This window comes from Geotrypetes seraphini, chromosome 6, assembly GCF_902459505.1.
Source record: "Geotrypetes seraphini chromosome 6, aGeoSer1.1, whole genome shotgun sequence".
Taxonomy (NCBI): domain Eukaryota; kingdom Metazoa; phylum Chordata; class Amphibia; order Gymnophiona; family Dermophiidae; genus Geotrypetes; species Geotrypetes seraphini.
The window spans coordinates 155,176,743-155,195,546 of NC_047089.1; the positions used below are offsets into that span (position 1 = coordinate 155,176,743).

At 42.3% G+C, this 18,804-nt stretch overlaps 1 protein-coding gene across 1 annotated transcript in view; it reads right to left on the reverse strand.

Moving 5' to 3' along the window:
- EDAR (ectodysplasin A receptor) overlaps window positions 1-18,804 on the reverse strand; it is a 122,709-nt gene continuing 103,905 nt past the window's right edge. Inside the window, exons 12-13 of the mRNA XM_033947493.1 lie at window positions 6,209-6,269; window positions 1-1,999 (exon numbers count right to left, since the gene is read on the reverse strand). Of these exons, the coding sequence (XP_033803384.1) occupies window positions 1,671-1,999; window positions 6,209-6,269 (390 nt within the window). The 3' untranslated portion in view covers window positions 1-1,670. The remainder of the gene's footprint in view (window positions 2,000-6,208; window positions 6,270-18,804) is intronic.

Here is an 18,804-nt window from a genome sequence, read left to right on the forward strand (position 1 = left end):
ACTCTGTACTGTATAAGTTTAAAAGATTGTTAAACGTCATCTGTTTTGTAAAGTGAAGTATGATGGTTGATGTCTTTTATAGGAACTGATAATTTTGACATCTTTTGGCATGTCTGTCTGGTTTGGTTGTATTTGTGTTAATTAATTATGGATGTGTGGTTGTAATCTGCCTTGTTTAAAGGCAGAATATAAATAATAAACTATAAGACTATAATAGTATATAGCGCTAAGATCCACTCTCAACTTTTGGGTGCGAGGATTTACACCAACTAAAACCTGGTGTAAATCCTCATGCGTAAATTAGGCACAGAATCCCCCGAATTCCACAATACTGCATGCATATCTCATGAATGCCCCTGACCCTCCCACAGTTACATGCTAAAAGATTTGCATGCGCCTCTTTATAGAATAGCGTTTAGCAAGATGCTAGCACAAATCCAAATTGTTGCCAATGAATGCCAGTAATTGATTGATAACAGCCAATTATTTGTGCCAGTTGGCTTGTAAGTCAAATTGTGCATGCAATTTTTAACGCCATGTATGTAGAATCCAGGGGTATGTGCATAAATGGGAACCCTATCTACCATGCATACACACCCCTTGCATTTACATGCCACGTAAGCCGGGTGCCATTTCAGAAAAGTGTTTAGGGCACCCCTCCTGGCAGTTTCACAGGAAAATGCATGTTTATGCACAAAAAGTGCTAACATTCTCAACATTTATGCATGCAGGGGGTGCACAGATTATAGTATTGCCCTTTAAAAGCATATAGGACTAGAGACCCTGGAGCTGTTATTTACTTATGTGGCTAATGCCCATTGTCCTTAGCGTGCCCTCCCTCTCCCAGTGAAAAGCTGAAGTTGCTGTGTCTGAACTTCATTCTGGAGCAGAGTGCCTACTACATGTAAGCAGATGTTTTAAGAATTCTGCTGATCATCTTTTGTTCAATTATTGCTAGTAAATCTAAGCAAACAAAAAGGAAAAAAAAACCAACTTCATGTATTAAAAGGAACAGCAAAAATTAAAACCTTCAGAGTAATAAATCAAACGCCTTGGTCATTTCAAATACAGTACCGATAAACACAGTACAAATTGACCCGATTTGATTTTATAGAGTTGTCAAATCATTTCTGAAATGAAGTCTTTCTTGTATTCTTAGCTGTTGGATGTTCAAGCACAACAGCCTTTCCTGAACTGCTACAAAGAACTGGGACCAGTAGAATAAATTCCACTTAAAGCAGTCGTTGTGGTTCAGGGGCCCACTCCCCTGCTTGGGGACCCTACATTTGAACTTCTGCCACTGACTAGGACATAAGTTTATTAATGACCATAGCTAAGTTCTAACATTCTATCAGCTACCTTATTTTTAATGAAATATTCTTTAACTGTTGATGGAGGTTTGCAACTGATTTTCTTTAAGTTGCCTTCTTTGTTTTTCTTTTTGCTATGCATCATTTGTTTTAATTTTTATGCTATACACTTTCTCAGCCACAGATTGTATTTTAAAGCCAGAGAATGTTAATCTGGTCCAATTGTTGGATCTTTTATATCTGCCAACTTCTGTGGTTTGAGTCTTATCAGGTCCTGTCAGTAAGTGCAATTCTGCTTGCTCTTTGATCAAAAGCAAAAGGAGGAGGAGAAAATCAAGAGTTTGCATGAGGTCTTGTGAATCACAAGTTGTCACTTTTGGTTGGGGTGGCTGGACTAGGAGGAGGTTGCGCCCATTCTATAATATCTGTGCAGAGAGACTCCACAGCATCGAGCCGTTCAATCTGTACCAGTCTGGTGAGTAAGTCTGGGATGCTGTAGCCAGCTGTACTGATACGGTCAAAAAGTTGCAGTCCATCTGTCATGCCACCTATTTCATCTCTCTTCAGCCCAAAGCTCTCGGCGAGATGGCGCCACGTTTTCACTATGGCTTTCTCTGTGTTGTACGTTGCACTGAGCATCCTGCTGGTCTTTTCCAAACAATCGAATGGCAGCTCCGTAGGACTGAGACCTTTAAGGTGAGACCCAAAATAATTCAAAGAAATTCAAATTAACAAAAAGCTTCCCTTTAAAGAAGATGCAATGCTTTACATTATGCCTATATGGAACACAATACATGTTTGGCCATTGGGTCATCTGCACATGTGCAGAAACCGATGTACTTGTAGCTGAAATATATAGATCATCAAGGCTGGAAAAGGAATATAATCTAGGCTGGGATTTTCCTGCATGCTAAGGCCTTTTTTATTTTTTATTTTTACCACAATCAGAAAATGGCAGATTTTCCAAATTAATGACCATGTGCTAATGTTGACAGTAATATGTGGCCATTACCAAAAATTAGTGTATGAGCCCTTACCACCACCTATTGTGTAGGCAGTAAGGGTTCGTGTGCTAATCCCACCTAATCAGCACGTGGTAATGTAGCTGTGCTAACTGATTTGTGCTATCATGCCCACTCTCTGCCCTCAGACATGCCCTCTCAGAGAAAATTAAAACCTTTTAGAATATGGTATGTGTGCGTACACTGGGCTTTTACAGCAGGATACCTCAGTGCATCCCATGGTAAAAATCTCTTAAAAGGTTTCTTGGAAACAAACAGGAGAAACTGCCTTCGCACCAGTGAACAGCAAACACTGTTCTCTAAAATGTAACTTTTCTTTCCCTCTCTGATATACCAAGCCCTCTAACCTCTCTTCATACTTTTTCTATAATTCCATTGGAGTTCCGTTCTTTCTCAATTCCTGGAAACCGTACCGAGCTCCTCATTGTGGAGATGATGCGGTATATAAACCCAAGGTTTAGTTTAGTTTAGGTGACCAATTGGTGTTCAGTCTCTTTTATTGTAATGGACTCGACACAATCGTGTTTCAGCCCGTAAGGGCCTGCGCCTCAGGCGTCTTGTAAATCAGTTCGTGCAATTTCCATAAACTTTTCAACACATGCTTTAGTAAACTGCTCCTTGGTGAACACACATATACTGCTGATTGCAGCGTGAATGAACGGTGTCTGCTGCTGTCTGCGGTTAATTGACTCGAGCTGCAGTCAGCAGTATTTGCGTGTTCACCAAGGAGCAGTTTACTAAAGCATGTGTTGAAAAGTTTATGGAGATTACACGAATTGATTTACGACAAGACTCCTGAGGCAGGCCCTAACGGGCCGAAACACGATCGTGTCGAGTCCATTACAATAAAAGGGACTGAACACCAATTGGTCACCTTTTGTTGTGTTTGCTGACAATCTCTTAAAAGTCACAACTTAGTAAAAGGAGCCCAAACTGTTTTTAAAAAGGCTCCTGAACACAAAGCCTTTTATAAAATGCACATAAAAACTATGGAAAATATTCATGTAGTTGGTGACACATATGGTGGGAATAGCACTTTCACAAAAAAAAGGGGGGAAATGTACAGGACAGTGAGCAAGAGAGTGAAGATACGCAGTAGAAGAGAGTGAAATATTCTGGACAGAGGAGTAGAGATGCTGGATATGGGGGGGGGAGTTACTAAAAGGAAATAGATGGAGAATGGTGGCTAGAAAAGGGAAACAAATGAAAAGATGTAGGTAAATGCAGTAAAAAAGGAAGAGTGAGGATTAAAATCTTAGTGGATAGAGAGAGAGGGAGAGCAAACAGAGGTAAAGATCAATGCCTGAGATGGATATAGGAGAGAAATTAAGGAAGATGCAAAGGGAGAGAAAAAGAAACAGATGGACTAGTGATCCTGGAAATAGAATTAAGAGACTAGGAATGCAGCAACCAGAGATTGAAATCAACACGATAAAAAAAAAAATGGCCAGATAACAAAACATATAAATTACAAAAATCAACATATTTCAACCACTACATAAAAAAAATTATATCTGTTAATTTTATATTTTGCACAATACAGAGGGAGTCGCATCTATTCTTCTGTACTGTATGCAGAGTGTGACTTCTTAGGGGTTTAGTTTAATTTTTTGTGTATATATTTCTATTTTTAATTTGTAGTCACTTATTCTGCATTCTCTGAGGATTTGTGTTTTAAGTGTGTGACTGAGATCAGGTATTTGGTTAGCATAGAGATTCTAAGTAGGGCTGACTTTAGTTTTCCCAGCAGGTATATTGATCTTCTACAGGATGGGCCACAGAAAAGAAGCCCGCCTCTGGTGATAGTATGACAAGAAGAACGAGCAAGTGGATTGTTTTTTATTCATTTATCCACAAGTTACAACAGATGGTGAAAGTGGTCCCTGTTCACGTCTGTACACCTTTGGGGACGTCGGATCATGTTGGCTGATAACCTCTTCAACAGTTAAGAATTGCTCTTCACTGGCTCCCTGTCTGTTTCCGCATACATCTCAAACTCCTCTTACTGACTTGCAACTGTATGCATTCTGCGGCTCCTCAGTATCTCTCCTCTCTTATCTCATCCTTTACCCTGCCCCGGGAACTCCAATCGTTGGGTAAGTCTAGCTTGTCTGCTCTCTTCTACTCTATTGCCAACTCCCGACTCTGTTCTTTCTGCCTTTTGTGCTGCACACCTGGAACAACCTGCTTGACTTGCTATGGCAGACTCCGTCTCTGTCAGTATTCAAATCCAGGCTTAAAGCCCATTTCTTCAAAGCTGCGTTTAAGTCATAACCTTACCAACTTTCATAGCACGAAAATCTGTTTACCATTTCCTTTGTAGTCTCTTACCCTTTCTACCTCATCATTCCCTCTGCAATTCCATACCTAAATATACACTGGCAGAGCAGTGAGTTAAGGCTGCCAACAAAGAGAGAACTCGCCTACCTCTGGGACTGCCTTCTAAAGCAATGGTGGCCGGCTGTTTGAGGCAGAACTTTGCACAGGCTTCTTGTGGCCTGGCCGCTGGGGCCTTTGCTCTGCCGCATCACTGATGATGTGGCAGAGAGAAGCCCTAGCGGAGCAGGCCCCAAACAGCCCATTTGGCACTGCTTCTAAAAGTCAGCATCTCTGCTGCTGCCGTTAGAGGCCTGAAGGAATGTCAAATCTCATGGTGGGGATGTCTCTCAGATCCAGAGGTGCTGCACATGGGAGGGAGGTATGGAAAACTGCTACACATGGGTATTGGAGGAAGGGAAGGAAAGCTGCTGTACAAGAAGGGGGAGAGAAAGAATTGATGGACAGGGGCTGGAGAAGAGGAGAGGAAGGGAGACACAACAAAGAGGTAGAAAGGGGTGAAAGGGAGAAATCCTGCATATAAGGGAGAAAAGGAGACATGCATGGGGAAGGAGAAATATTGGACATAGGGTGGATGGTAGGGAAAGATGGTGCTTGGGGAGAGAGAAAGAAATGTTGCACATGATAATGGAGGGGAGGAAGGGAGAAATACTGCATGGAGGGGAATAGAGATGTTTAACCCAGGGCACAAGGCAAGAAAAGAGAGAGAGAGAGAGGGTAGACAGTGGGAAACAAACAGAACTGTTGGATATGGCAATCTGGTGTTAAACAGTGAGCATGAGCTAGGACTTAACAGAAAGGAAATGTCTTTTTTTGTTTAATTTGTTTACACCACAGCACCGGCATGGGGTTGGAGAGGTAGTAACTTTAGGTAACGTTATATTGTAATACTGTGAATGTTAAACTGTAGACCATTCTGAGCTCTCTGGGGAGAATGGGCGATGAAATTTTTTTTTTATTTTTTTTTTTTTTATTATTTTTTTGAGGGGGATATTAAAAAATGATTTGCCCCAGGTGTCATATACCCTAGGTACACCACTGCCCATTTGTCCCATATGTCTGTCATAATCAGATTGTAAGCTCTTTTGAGCAGGGACTGTCTTGTGCGTTTAATGTACAACACTGCATGCATCTGCTAGCACTATAGAAATAATACATAGTAGTAGTAGTAAATTAATAAACATATAGTTTAAAATAAAAGAAAAGCAGTCAGATTGGCTATAAATCATTTCGGAAACTTTTCCTTTAGGGACAAATCCACAATGTGAAGACTGCTACTGTGTTTTTGGGAGAGTCCCTAATGTTCAGGCCAGAATTACATAAATCTGGAATAGATTTTTGGTATGTGTTGCAGTGTCAGCCCAGACACAGGCCATTGAAAAGATGAGCGACTGTGCTCTGTTGGCGCCTACTCACATGATCAGGTCATGTTGGAGGATAACAAGAGTGCAATCGTTATTAGCCAAGGATTGATTGATAAAGCTACTCACTTTATTACAGAAGTGAAATGGCATAATGACTGGCTCGCTCTACACTCACCTTCTGCAATGCAGCATACATTAGCATACAAATCAAGGATCTTTTTCCTTCGACTTTGAATCTGAAAGGAACAGAAGAAAACAGATGTCATGCGTTGGAATTCAGTGGGTGGTATGTTTTGTAAGAAATGGTCTACCTCTGAAACAAATGTGAAAAATAATTTTACAACTGGGCACCTAATGTTAGACACTGACTCCCCCCCCCCCCCCCCAGTTTCTATAATTGACACCCAATCCTGAGATCGGTATGGAAATAGAATAGATAATGAGCCATTAACCATGATTGACTGTTGATAATTAATTCATTAATTGGTGCTAATTTGGATTTGTGCGTGGATCTGGCTGTGTGCGAGTCTATGAAGATCCACACTCAAATCCTCTCACGCACAATCCAGGAAGGATATGGCCTTGGGACGGGCATGGGTGGTCAGTAGAGAATGACACGGTGACAAAATTCATCACCGTTCCCGTCCCTGCGGATAACCGCGGGAAATAATTCCATGTCATTTTTTAGTGTCTATTTCAGCCTCAGTCCTTCTACACCAGCATTCTTCAAAGCAAAGCTTGAGGGTCAGTGGTTGTGGCCATTCATACTTTGATTCTTCCCTCTCTCCTTAAAGAATGACATGAAGATTGTTTACTGCGGTTATCCACGGGGACAGGAACGGTGATGAATTTTGTCACCGTGTCATTCTCTAGTGGTCAAAGGCATTCAGAAAAGATACAGTATTACAGAATGCCAGGGATCAGTGTCCAGCTTGCACACCCAAGATGTACACCATGTTTCTGTTGATGTAAGTCCTCGTGGCCTAAGATGGGAGCTATTCTGTAAAGGTCACTCATCCCAGAGCACCCTAGAATAATGCTGATTTTTCCAGGCACTTATTTTTTTTGGCCGAACAAATGAGAAGAGGGACTCAAAGTACACACCAAACCAGTGGACAGAATACAGCACCAAAGGCCTCAGATTGGGATAGTAGAATTCACTTTATTAAAAGACCAGCCATAGGCTGTGTTTCAGCACAAATTGCCTGCATCAGGGGTTCAAACCACTTTATTCTGTTAGCAGACTTTGTGAACTTACCTTTTCCAGGATGCATATGACTCGTAAACAGATCTTAAATATGGCCAGATTTCTTTGATAATTCTAACTGCCTTCCCTTCCTATTGTGGTCTCCCTTTTTTATATTCTTTTCTTTAAATTTGTAGTTCTCCCACCTTTCCTGCTTGTTTCTGTTAGTCAAATGTTTGTTCAGTGTCAAATTATGTCTCCCTCCTTTTAATATAACTTGTAAAACGCTTAGAAATCTTGATTTGCGTTTAATCATAATGTTAATAAACTTGAACTCTTGGGAAAGTCCTTAATGGAAACAGACTAATAAAAAAAATACTGTTGACAAGCTTCCATTAATAACAGTGTCTTCTTGCTTGATGCACATGAGGACGTGCAGGACCCATAGACAGAAGTGACATACAGTTTGAAAACTTTGTAGCACAACCATGTAGATTATTTATGAGTATTGTACTTTATTGCAGTGCTTCTCAGCTCTCTTCTGGAGGCACAGCTAGCCAGATATTTTTTTCAGAATCACTACAATGACTATCCATGAGATAAATATGCGTATATTGGATGCCCCCTGGCCTGAAAACCTGACTGGCTAGGCGTGCCTCCAGGAGAGGCTGAGAAGCACTTTCATTGAATCAAACTTATTTTTACTCAGATTCAGTAAATTGTTCTCTCTCCCCACCCCACCCCCTTTTTACTAAGCCACTGTTGGTTTCTACTGTGGCCCAAGTGCTAAATGCTCCGCTGATGCTCTGAGTGTTAGAACACTTAGCACTCTGGGCCATGGTAGACACCTCTACTGTGGCTTAGTAAAAGGGGAAGTCTAGTTGTTTGAACATTTCAATGGTTACCTAGAGAGATTTTTTACAAATATCCTTTTTCAACACCCAATCAGCTCCAGCCAATGCTTTTCTTATTTATTAATTTATTTTTATCAGGACCTCAGAATGAGCATCCAGTTAAAACCTTTACAGGCATTCAGCGCTGTAGTTCTTCATACACTGTAATCAATCTATTTGCTGAAAAAATGGTACTTATAAGGCATGAGAACAGGGTCAGTGATGCCCTTATATTATTGAAGGACTTGCTGGGATTTATCCGAATTCTAGCAAATGATTTTTGTAAGATACAGACTGTGATGTGACATATTTGTATGTTGTCTATATGAATACTTGTTCTTGCCAATTATTCCATGTGGGAAGAACTAAGCGATCCGTGAATCTTTGACTGACAGAACACAAGTCTCAGGTCAGTACCATCAAGGAGGATGCCCTGCTGGTTTTACATTGGCTCCAGTATTATCATGTCATCTCAGATTTATCTTAGTGTATTATTAACAAAGATGAACACAGCTAGGAAGAAGGGAATTTTTGATCATTTACTCAATTTAAAGGAACATTGCTGGATTTTTGAGCTGAATATTATTGCATCTTATGGATTAAATGAGGAATTATAGTGGATGACATTGATGTAATACCTGACCTATCATGAGCTTTCTGGATGATGTCATGGGTTGCTTTTTTTATTGGCTAGAGAAGTCAGCTGGTGCCATGTTGAAATGAATACATGAATGAATGTGGGGTTTGCCAGTATAGGTATATTTTTTTTTAACGTTTTGAATTATATGCTTTTCTTGAAGATTATATATCAATATTGCTTCTATTGTTTAATATTTCAAGCCCATCCCTTGATCTCATGATCATGTCAGGGGATTGACTGACAGCTAATTTAAGATAATGGTTTTCACTTTTTTATATATATTTTGAAATATGATGAGTAAAGATTAAAAGGGTTTATAAGAAGAGATGCTTATCTAAATCATGATAAAACAGAATAGATGGACATAAGAAGAGCTATAGTGCTGAATGCCTGTAAAGTTTTTGGCTGAGGATCTGATCAAAATTAATTAATAGGAAAAGCTTTGTCTGGGGTTGATTGGGTGTTTGATTTACTATAATGAATTACTCCAACTGAAAGTATGTTTCACACATTTAGTTAGAGTCACTGAAATGTTCAGACATGGTGAAGAATGCTATACAGTACCTGCCCCTCTCCTATTCACTGTAACCTGAAGAACTTTGCTTTCCTTCCCAACATTTGACAGTTCTCCCACTCAGAATTTCCACTCAAATTCACTATAGGTTGCTCCATGAAGTTTTAGGAGGGGCACGGAAACAACAACAAAAAAATCTTACTTGGGGAGTGTATGAAGTGGTGGTTAAAAGCTATGCCTCAGAACCCTGAGGTTGTGGGTTCAAACTGACACTGCTCCTTGTGACCTTGGGCAAGTCACTTAATCCCCCCAGTGCCCCAGGTACATTAGATAGATTGTGAGCCCATCAGGACAGCAGGGAAAATGCTTGAGTACCTGCATAAATTCATGTAAACCATTCGCCCCAGGGAGCTCAGAATGGTATAGAAAACTGAACAAACAAATAAATAGTAGGAAAGGGGACAATGACTGGCTTGCTCTCATATATTAGTAGAAACTAGCATTCCCAGTAGATACGGAATTTCTGCCATTGGCTGCCCCCCAAAAAACATTATAGAGCTAGTTAAAACAATTAACACATTGACAATATTTTCAAAAGGTAAGTATACTTTTGGTGTAGAGATGTGATGCTGATCCTCAAAGAAGTAGAGCTTACAAAGAAATTACACTTTGCATATCAATAAAATTCGCAAAACATACTGTACTCGTACATCATGCAACCAAGAAAAGATTCAAGAGTTACTTCCTCTTTAACAGAGGAGCCTAGAACTGTGTATGATTGGCTGTGGTAGGCTGGTAAAGCAGCAAGTCTAACCTGGAATAGTGGGTAGTTGGGTGGCAGAGGGGGAAATGTGAAGAGGCGGTGAGTGGTTTTAGCTGACAGTCCAGAAAACTACATTCTTATGGCAGACACTAAGGGCTAGAATCACTAGCAAACCGATTGTGTACCGATCACTTTGCGACTTGATTTCCCACCGACCTGATTCACTAACCTCTCCTGCGATCCACTTCCGATCCATGCATGCAAATGAGGGGAAACGGCAGGCAAAGTAGGCAGGGACGCGATTCACCAAACAAATGTGGGACACCGACTAGGCTGGCCGATCAACAGAAGAAGCGACTGCTGGGGACCAGTCGCACACGTCTCTGCCGACTTCTTTTTTTTTTTTTTTGTTTCCAACCAAAGTAACTTTTCCGTTCCACTCAACAGATGAATTAAAAACACTGCTCAGGTAACATTTAGCTGCACAGGGTTTAGTAACAAGCAGATAATTTCCCCTTCAGAAAAACACTCTCTTGGACTAAGCAAATAAATGACCAGAAATGCAGCAGGGGAAAACAACTTGAAAACCGATCACTCTACTATCAATTCTCCACGGACAAGCAGTATAAGTCAGCCCCACTTTTGGTGACATCATCTACGTTCCCAATTTTGAAGTCACCAAAAGTGGGGCTGACTTATCCTGCTGTCCACGGAGAACTCCCGTTACAGGTAAGTAACTTCGCTATTTACTACAGTATAATTTAAAGAAAAGTAGCTGCAGTCACCACGCTGATTGGGGAAGAAAAAGCAGATTGAAACCCTGGAAAGTTCTTTACAGTGAGTGGGTTTATTGCTATCGGGATCCTCTGGTGATCATGTCCTGCTCTCTGCCACCTTCCCTGCAGTGCAAGCCTTCAGCGTACAGCCCCGCTTTAAACCCGTGGGCTCGCACTGCAGGGAAGGCGGCAGAGAGCAGGGCATGACTGGCTGCCAGGCGAAAGCAACAAGCCAGTGTCAGTGAAAGGGAAGAGGCTGCTGCCGCCGGGGATAGCCCTTCCCTGGGAGAGCAGGAGAGTCGGGGCCCGAAAAAAAAACAACCCCGGCAAAAAAAACAACAACAAAAACGGACACAAAACGTCTGCGCAGACCATCTGCAGAGAAAGTAGATGGTCTGAGCCTGCGTCAGGATCGCACACTAGCGATCCATGTGGTCGGAGGGGGGGGGGGGCGTTACTCCGATCGCCCTCATTTCAATTTTTTTGCTGTTGTGAATTGGTCAGGCCTGTTGGATTCGGCCCCGGAAGTCAGGTTAGTGAATCTAGCCCTAAGTCCTACTCCTACTATTTATTAATTCTATAGCGCTACCAGACGCACGCAACACAGGTTGTACGTGTGAACTCCAGGTGTGCAACCAATAAATCAAATATTTGAACAAAATTCAGATCCAGATGCCTTTTAGCCAGCTTCAAGGACTAACAAACATTTCAAAGGGTACAACAGGGAATGGTGATGTAGTCTGCCAACATTAAGTTAGTGAAAAGAGATGCCTTTATAAGGTTAATGAATGTTTGAAGATACAAGATTATAAGCCTTCAGTGCTCCCTACAAGCACTTCAGTTCCCCTCCTCCTCTTACCTGATGAAAGGTCTTTTAATAAAAATGCTGTCTTCAAATTGTACAGACTCTTCGTAGAAATAAAAGTACAGATTGTACAAAACATGGTATTTTTCAATTGCTTTTTTTAACCTTCACCTGCTGGAGACTATTCAGATTTGATGCATGTGCAGACTGGAATTCCTCAGTCAAATAAATACCTAACATTTTATTTTTAATTTTTCTGTATAATGTACCAAGAGGTGTCCAAATGGATGTTCTCTCTCTCTCTCTCTTTTTTTTTTTAAATTCACAGCTGGCTGGCTCACAGTCCAGAATAGGGAATAATAAAGAGAATTGTTTTCAGGTGGCTATTTACTGCACATGCATCTGAGAATTGAAACGCAGCTATTATAAGATATTTGCCAAAACAAATGTGTGGTTAGGCTCATGCTGGCCAAATAGAGGCAACAGCAGAGCCAACAATGCAATTGCTAGTGGGGTCCGTGAAAGAGCCAAAACCACAGTGAAGTGAAAAGAACTGGCAGTCTGCAAGCCAGTAGCTCCCCTGACCACACTCTCTTCAGTGCTCCATCCTACAGATCACACAGGAGGAACAGAACTGAACCAAGTGTGAATTAGCCTGGAGAATATCAGCTTTCTCTTTGCCTAGTCAACCCTTTTCTCTTTCCTTCCCTTACATATATCCTCACTCCAGATCCACAGGCGTAGGCATAAATGTCTCATTGCATAGACGCATATAGGTCAGATCTGAAATCTTACATGTTTGGAAATGTATTTTCAAGAAAACCACTTTTGAAGAAGGTTTGTTCCCTCATATAATCCATGAATGCTTCTGGTTCAGATTCCTGTACAGAAGCCTCTGCACTCCTGCAAACTTTTTAGCTGATATTAATTTAGTTCATTTGTCCCCTCCTTTACAAAGCCGCGCTAGCATTTTTTAGTGCCAGCCACTGTGGTAACGGCTCCAATGCCTACAGAATTCCTATGAGCGCCTGAGCTGTTACTGCAATGGCCGGCGCTAAAAAATGCTAGTGTGGCTTTGTACAGGAGGGGGTTGGTTCACTAAATAATTGTCTTCAGTATTGCGAATGATTTATAGCCATCATCTATCCAGCCTCCCGATCTGTGACTCTTTTTTTATTTTTTATTTTTTTTAATTTTTATTAATTTTCAAAACTAATACAAAGTGCCAGGAAATATACTGCCATTAATAAACAAAATAAGCACTTAAATTCAATCAATAACAATGCAGAAGAAAAATATCCCTCCCCTTCCATCTATCAAATTAATCAAAGAATAACCAAACAGATATCTCTCCCCCCCATCCTGTCCTGCACATGTATAAAAAGAAACAAAAAATTTAAACAAAGACAACTATGTTGAAGTAACAAAGGATGTCAACGGGCCCCAAACCAATTTAAATAATTTGCTATGCCCCAACATATCAGCATTCATCTTTTCGTATCTGTATTCTAAACATAAACTGGCCCACCAAAAAGGAAAGTTGAGGCGGTCGCAATTTTTCCAATTGCGGTTTATCATTTGCATAGCTATCCCTGTCATAATTAGGAAAAGCCTGCATTTGTAACGATCCATGGGAGGCTTAATATGCAGCAATGCTCCACATATAATTGCCTCATACGTCAAAGGGACTTTCTTATAAAGGAAACAATCATAAAATTTTTGTATTGTTTCAGTTGTTGTTTTCTTATTGCTTTATTATAGAACTAGTGTTTAAGCCCGTTACATTAACAGGTGCTAGAATAGATTAGTCTGATCCAGTATGGCTATTCTTCCTATGTCTTACCTCCATATTCATAAGAACATAAGAAGTTGCCTCCACTGGGTCAGACCAGAGGTCCATCGCGCCCAGCGGTCCGCTCCCACGGCGGCCCATCAGGTCTATGACCTGTGAAGTGGTTCCTGACCATTTCTATAACCTACCTCTGCTTCTATCTGTACCCCTCAATCCCCTTATCCTTTAGGAATCTATCTAAACCTTCCTTGAACCCCTGTACTGTGCTCTGGCTCCCATTTTCCCTTTTACCTTCCCTATTTCCACCAACTTAAAAATCTGTCCCCTTTCTCTGTCCTTCACCTCCATAGAACTCCCTCTCCATTCCCCCTTTCCCCATCAACCTTTGCTTCTGCATCTTCACTTATTCTTCCTCACAATTCACCTTTTGCAGTCCCAAGCTCCAGCCCTCTTCTCCAAACTGTCTTCTTTAACAGCCTCCTACACCAGGTCTCTTTTCCTAAGAACCCCCCTTTAAAGCCTCCTTCCCTCACATGTCCCCTTTTTTCAGCCCCAGCTTCAAATACCTTTTTAGCCTCCCCAGCCCCCTTCTCCCATCTTTTCCCTTTCAGCCTCCAGCCCCAACCCCCTTTTCTCACATGTCCCTTTTGCAGCCTCCTTCTTACACATATCCCCTTTTCTGCCCCCAGCCTCCTTTTCTTACACATCCCAATTGTCAGCTCCTAGCTCCTTTCTCTAACATGTTCCCTTTTTACAATACCGACCCCAGCTGCAGCCCCCTTCTCCCACCCACCCCTTTTTTTCAGCCCCTAGTTCCCTTCTCCTATTTGACCCCTTTTGCCTCTGAAGTGTGGCTTGGACCCTGGTCCAGTGAAATCAGTTCACATTCGCTCTGGAATACCGACAGCATATCGTGTGCTGAGATGCTTCCCTACTTGGCGGTTCTATTGTACTGCGCATGTGTTTTAATGTGGCACGGAGGCACGGAGTTTCAATCGTAGTGCACATGCGCTAAATAAGGTATTATTATTATAGATGTATTTAACATATACTCTCTAGCTATACATTGTTTTAGCTTATGGTTATTTTATTGTATCAGTTTGTTGATACTGTTCATTTTTTAGATTGTAATGTAAAGTGCTCCAGTCAGAGTGAACATTTTTTTCCTTTACTTTATAGAATACAGTAGTATGTGTGTGTGTGTGTCTGGGGTTGACGGCAGTTAAAGAATAGAATGGGAATGGTGGTTGAAGTGAATTGGGGTGGAGATGGAGGTGGGTATGGAGAGGGATAGGGATATGATGTATTCCGGAAAGGCATTTAAGATCTGGTGTTAAATGATCATAATAATTACAAGTCAAAGATCTTGATGCTTTTTTGGAGGGTGTTTGCTTCTCTCTATGCTTATTTTTATCTCTATTTTGTTTACTTTAATTATTATTTTAATTCTATCTTTATTTATTCATTACTTGTTGGAATATTTCATTTCTGTCTCTATCTCTACCTCTGTCTTTTTATTTTTCATACTGTTTCTTCAGGTACTTTAGTTAGATTGTGAGCCTTTGGGACAATTAGGGAATTTCCAAGTACCTATCTTATTTATTTAGTTTTTATTTAATGTATCTTTAATGCATCATTTTTGTAAACCGCTTAGAAACCTCACGGTTGTTAGCGGTATATAAGAATGAAATGAAATTAAAATTAAATTAAATTATATAGATAGATCATAAGCTTCCTAAATTGTGGGTTGTGAAACCTGCCTTTGGGGTTGCAATCTGGGTGGTCAAAGCCATAGGATGTCATTCTGTATCCCTGAGGGTTGAACATTTTCTACAGCCATCCACATTGGGGTCACAGCTGCAGAAGGTTTCGTAAGCACTAACATATATATACTTACATATAGATAGATATTAATAGCCATGGAAGATGGTAATTTATTTATTTATTTTTAAAAAAAACCAACTTATAGCCTGCTACATCTGCCCGTTCTGTGCATGGTACAGTTCAACATACACAGTAGAGAATGACACGGTGAAAAAATTGGTCCCCGTCACCGCCCCGTCCCCATCTCACCATCCTCTGCACCGCCCCGTCACCGCCATTCCCTTCACCGCCCCGTCACCGCCACTGCCATCCATTCCATTCACCGCCCCGTCACCGCCACTGCCATCACATTCACCGCCCCGTCACCGTCACTGCAGCATGCATAAAAGCCTCAAACTGACACATTTTGATCACTAAATTGAAAATAAAATCATTTTTCCTACCTTTTTGTCTGGTGATTTCATGAGTCTCTGGTCCTTCTTCTGATCCTTCTTCTTTCTTCTCCTGCCCCCCTCTTTCTTTCTCTCTCCCCCTGGCTCCCCTCTTTCTTTCTGCCTTTCTTTCTCTCCCTCTTGACCCCCTCTTTCTTTCTGCCTTTCTTTCTCTCCCCCCTTGGTCCCCCTCTTTCTTTCGTGCCATCGTGCCAATTTCTCCACTTCCACGATTCTTTCCCTACCCTCACCCCCAAGCCAGCAGCCGATTTCACCCTGCTCCTTCCTCGATGTCCTGAACTTCATCGGGCAGCAGCAGCATTCACAATTCACTTCTGTTGCCCGCTTCAGGCCTTCCTCTCTGTCGGGTCCTGTCTTCATGAAAACAGGAAGTAGGCAGGACCCGGCAGAGAACAAGGCCGAAAAAGAAAACCGGCAAACTAAGGAAAGCTGGAGAGCAGTAGCGTACCAAGGGGGGGGGGGGGGGGGGGGGGGGGGCGGGAGGGGCGAAAAAGGTAATGGCGCCAGGCCTTGGAGCACCGAGGCAGACCGAACCCCCGAACCTCCTCCCAGCCGAACCCCCGCTGATCCTCCTATCTCCCCCCCCCCAAGTGAACCTTTCCGACTTTCCCAGCGAAAGCAGCAAACCTCCCAACAGTAGCGTCATCAGTGACGCGTCAGAGGGAGGAGAAAGCCGCGAAGGAGGTTTAATTACAGGTGTGGCAGTAGCGATTGGTTCTCTTCTTAGGGGGCGGAGTCAATGCGGCAACGTGCAAGTCGGGTTGAGGAGACAGACCACGCGAAGACAAACATGGCCGCCGGAAAAAAAATGACACCCGGTCAAGACCAAAGATTCACGGTGAAGACACGGTAAATAGCGGTTCTTTGAAGGGGGTACATTGGCCTGCGGGGACAAATCTTTTCACCTGCGCCTGCGGGCGGTGAAAACTTTTTTCCCCGTGTCTGCGGCGATTTGAGTATAGAGTCTCTGAAGCCCGCAGCCAAACCGCAGGCTCCCCGCGGCTCACTGCGGGGATCTCTCCCCGTGTCATTCTCTAATACACAGTAATACACTATGAGCCCCTTTTATCAAGCTGCGCTAGAGATTTCTAGCGTGGGCTGGCATGGTAGATGCTCCAATGCTCAGAATTTCTACGCATGTTGGAACGTTGCCATCTTGCCGGCTTGCGTTAGAGTGATTGCTGATTATGTCAGGGTGGGTGGGTGGGAGGGCGGGCGGGTTGGAATGTATTTTTAAATTCTCAATTTGAGTGCAGTTCTTAGATATAATTATGGGGAGGGGGGTGATAATCTTTTTGTCATAGATTATAATTGTAATTGTATTTAAGTGCTTTTATAGAATTATATGATTGCATTTTATTTTGCACTTACTTATGACTTTAAAATGAATAAAGAAATTTTTTTAAAAAGAAACCTCTAGTGCAGCTTCAAAAAAAAAAAAAAAGAGCATAAAATACAGATTGCAGATGTAAAGTTTACTGATGGCCGTGCTCAGAAAAGGACTGTTTTCATGAGTTTTCTAAATTGCAAAACCCCAGAAAGCGATTTAACTTCCATTGGCAATGCATTCCATAAATAAATGCCTTGGATTGAGGACATTGATCGACAATTTAGCGTAGGATAGAGAGACTAGTCAAACCTATTTATTATTGTATTTCAGCCCCCTAACCTATTGTATGATAATGTCTGTTAATGAGATCAGCATGCATTACCCATATTTGATCTTTTTTTTACCTTTGTACGCTGCTTAGAAGCCTGATAAGTGGGATAACAAATTTTAAATAAACTTGAAACGTTTTACTTCCAGTAACATTTTATCAGCAGAACATAAACAGCGTGACAAATGATGCTTTTGAAACAACGAAGCCAGGACTGTTGCTAATCAACACCTTATAAAGCAGACACAAAACTTTAAATTCAGTGTGTGCAGGAATAGGTAACCAATGTAAGTCCTGAAAAACAGGTGTGATATGCTCACATCTAACCAAACTGACAGGGCTAGATTCACTAAGCAAACCGATCATGTACCAATCGGTTTGCGATCCCTTTGTGACCCGAGTTCCCTCCGACCCGATTCACTAACCTTGTGGCTGATCATCCTCCGATCCGCGCATGCAAATGAGGGGAAACATGCAAAGTAGGAAGCGCTGCGATTCACTAAAAAAAAGCAGGCACACCGACTGGGCTGGCCAATCCATAAATAAGCAACTGCTGAGGACCAGTCGCTTGTGCAAAAACCCTGCTGTCAGCCCTGATTCTCCTGCCTTGCCGCCCTGCTCAGCCCCGATTCTCCTGCCTTTCTGCCGCCCTGCTCTTGCCGCCCCGACTCTTGCTGGCTCATAAAAAGCCTCGGCTCTCTCACACACTTCTCATGGCATGTTCTCCTCCCCAGCATCCCGAGCTGAAACTTTTTCACAAGCCCGTTTTACGCTCCCATGTCCCAGGTTACCCTGCCTTCCCCACAGTGCAGGCCCGCTTTAAACCCGTGGGTTAAAACCACGGGTTCGCACTGCGGGAAAGGGCAGGCTCGCCTGGGACACGGGAGAGTAAACGGGCTTGCGAAAAGTTTCACAGCTCTCGAAAAAAAATCTTCCCTCCTCTGCTCGCAGGCACCCAAACCCATTGCACGCTCGGGCAGCATTTCTGGTTTCTAAGCACCATCGAATGCCTCCGGCACTGCCGAGTCCGTAGTCAGCAGTGCATAGGATGTGGCCACAGTTGCCAGAAAAAAGGAAGGCGTTCAGGGTGGTGAAGAGATGTCACATCTTTCCTGGAAACTCCTGGAATAAGAATGCAGCGTTTCTCTCTTTTTTTTGCTATTGGGAAATGTACTGAAGTGGCTCGTGTTTGGGAGTGAGTTCAGGGGGAGATTCATTGCAACTTTTTTCCAGATTATTGTCATGGAGAGCATGCGCAGACCATCGCACAGGTGTCAAAGTTGGTCCTCGAGGGCCGTAATCCTGCCGGGTTTTCAGGATTTCCCCAATGAATATGCATGCAGTCTATTAGCATACAATGAAAGCAGTGCATACAAATAGATTTCATGCATATTCATTGGGAAAATCCTGAAAACCCGGCACAATTGTGGCCCTCGAAGACTGGCTTTGACACCCCCTACAGGCAAAC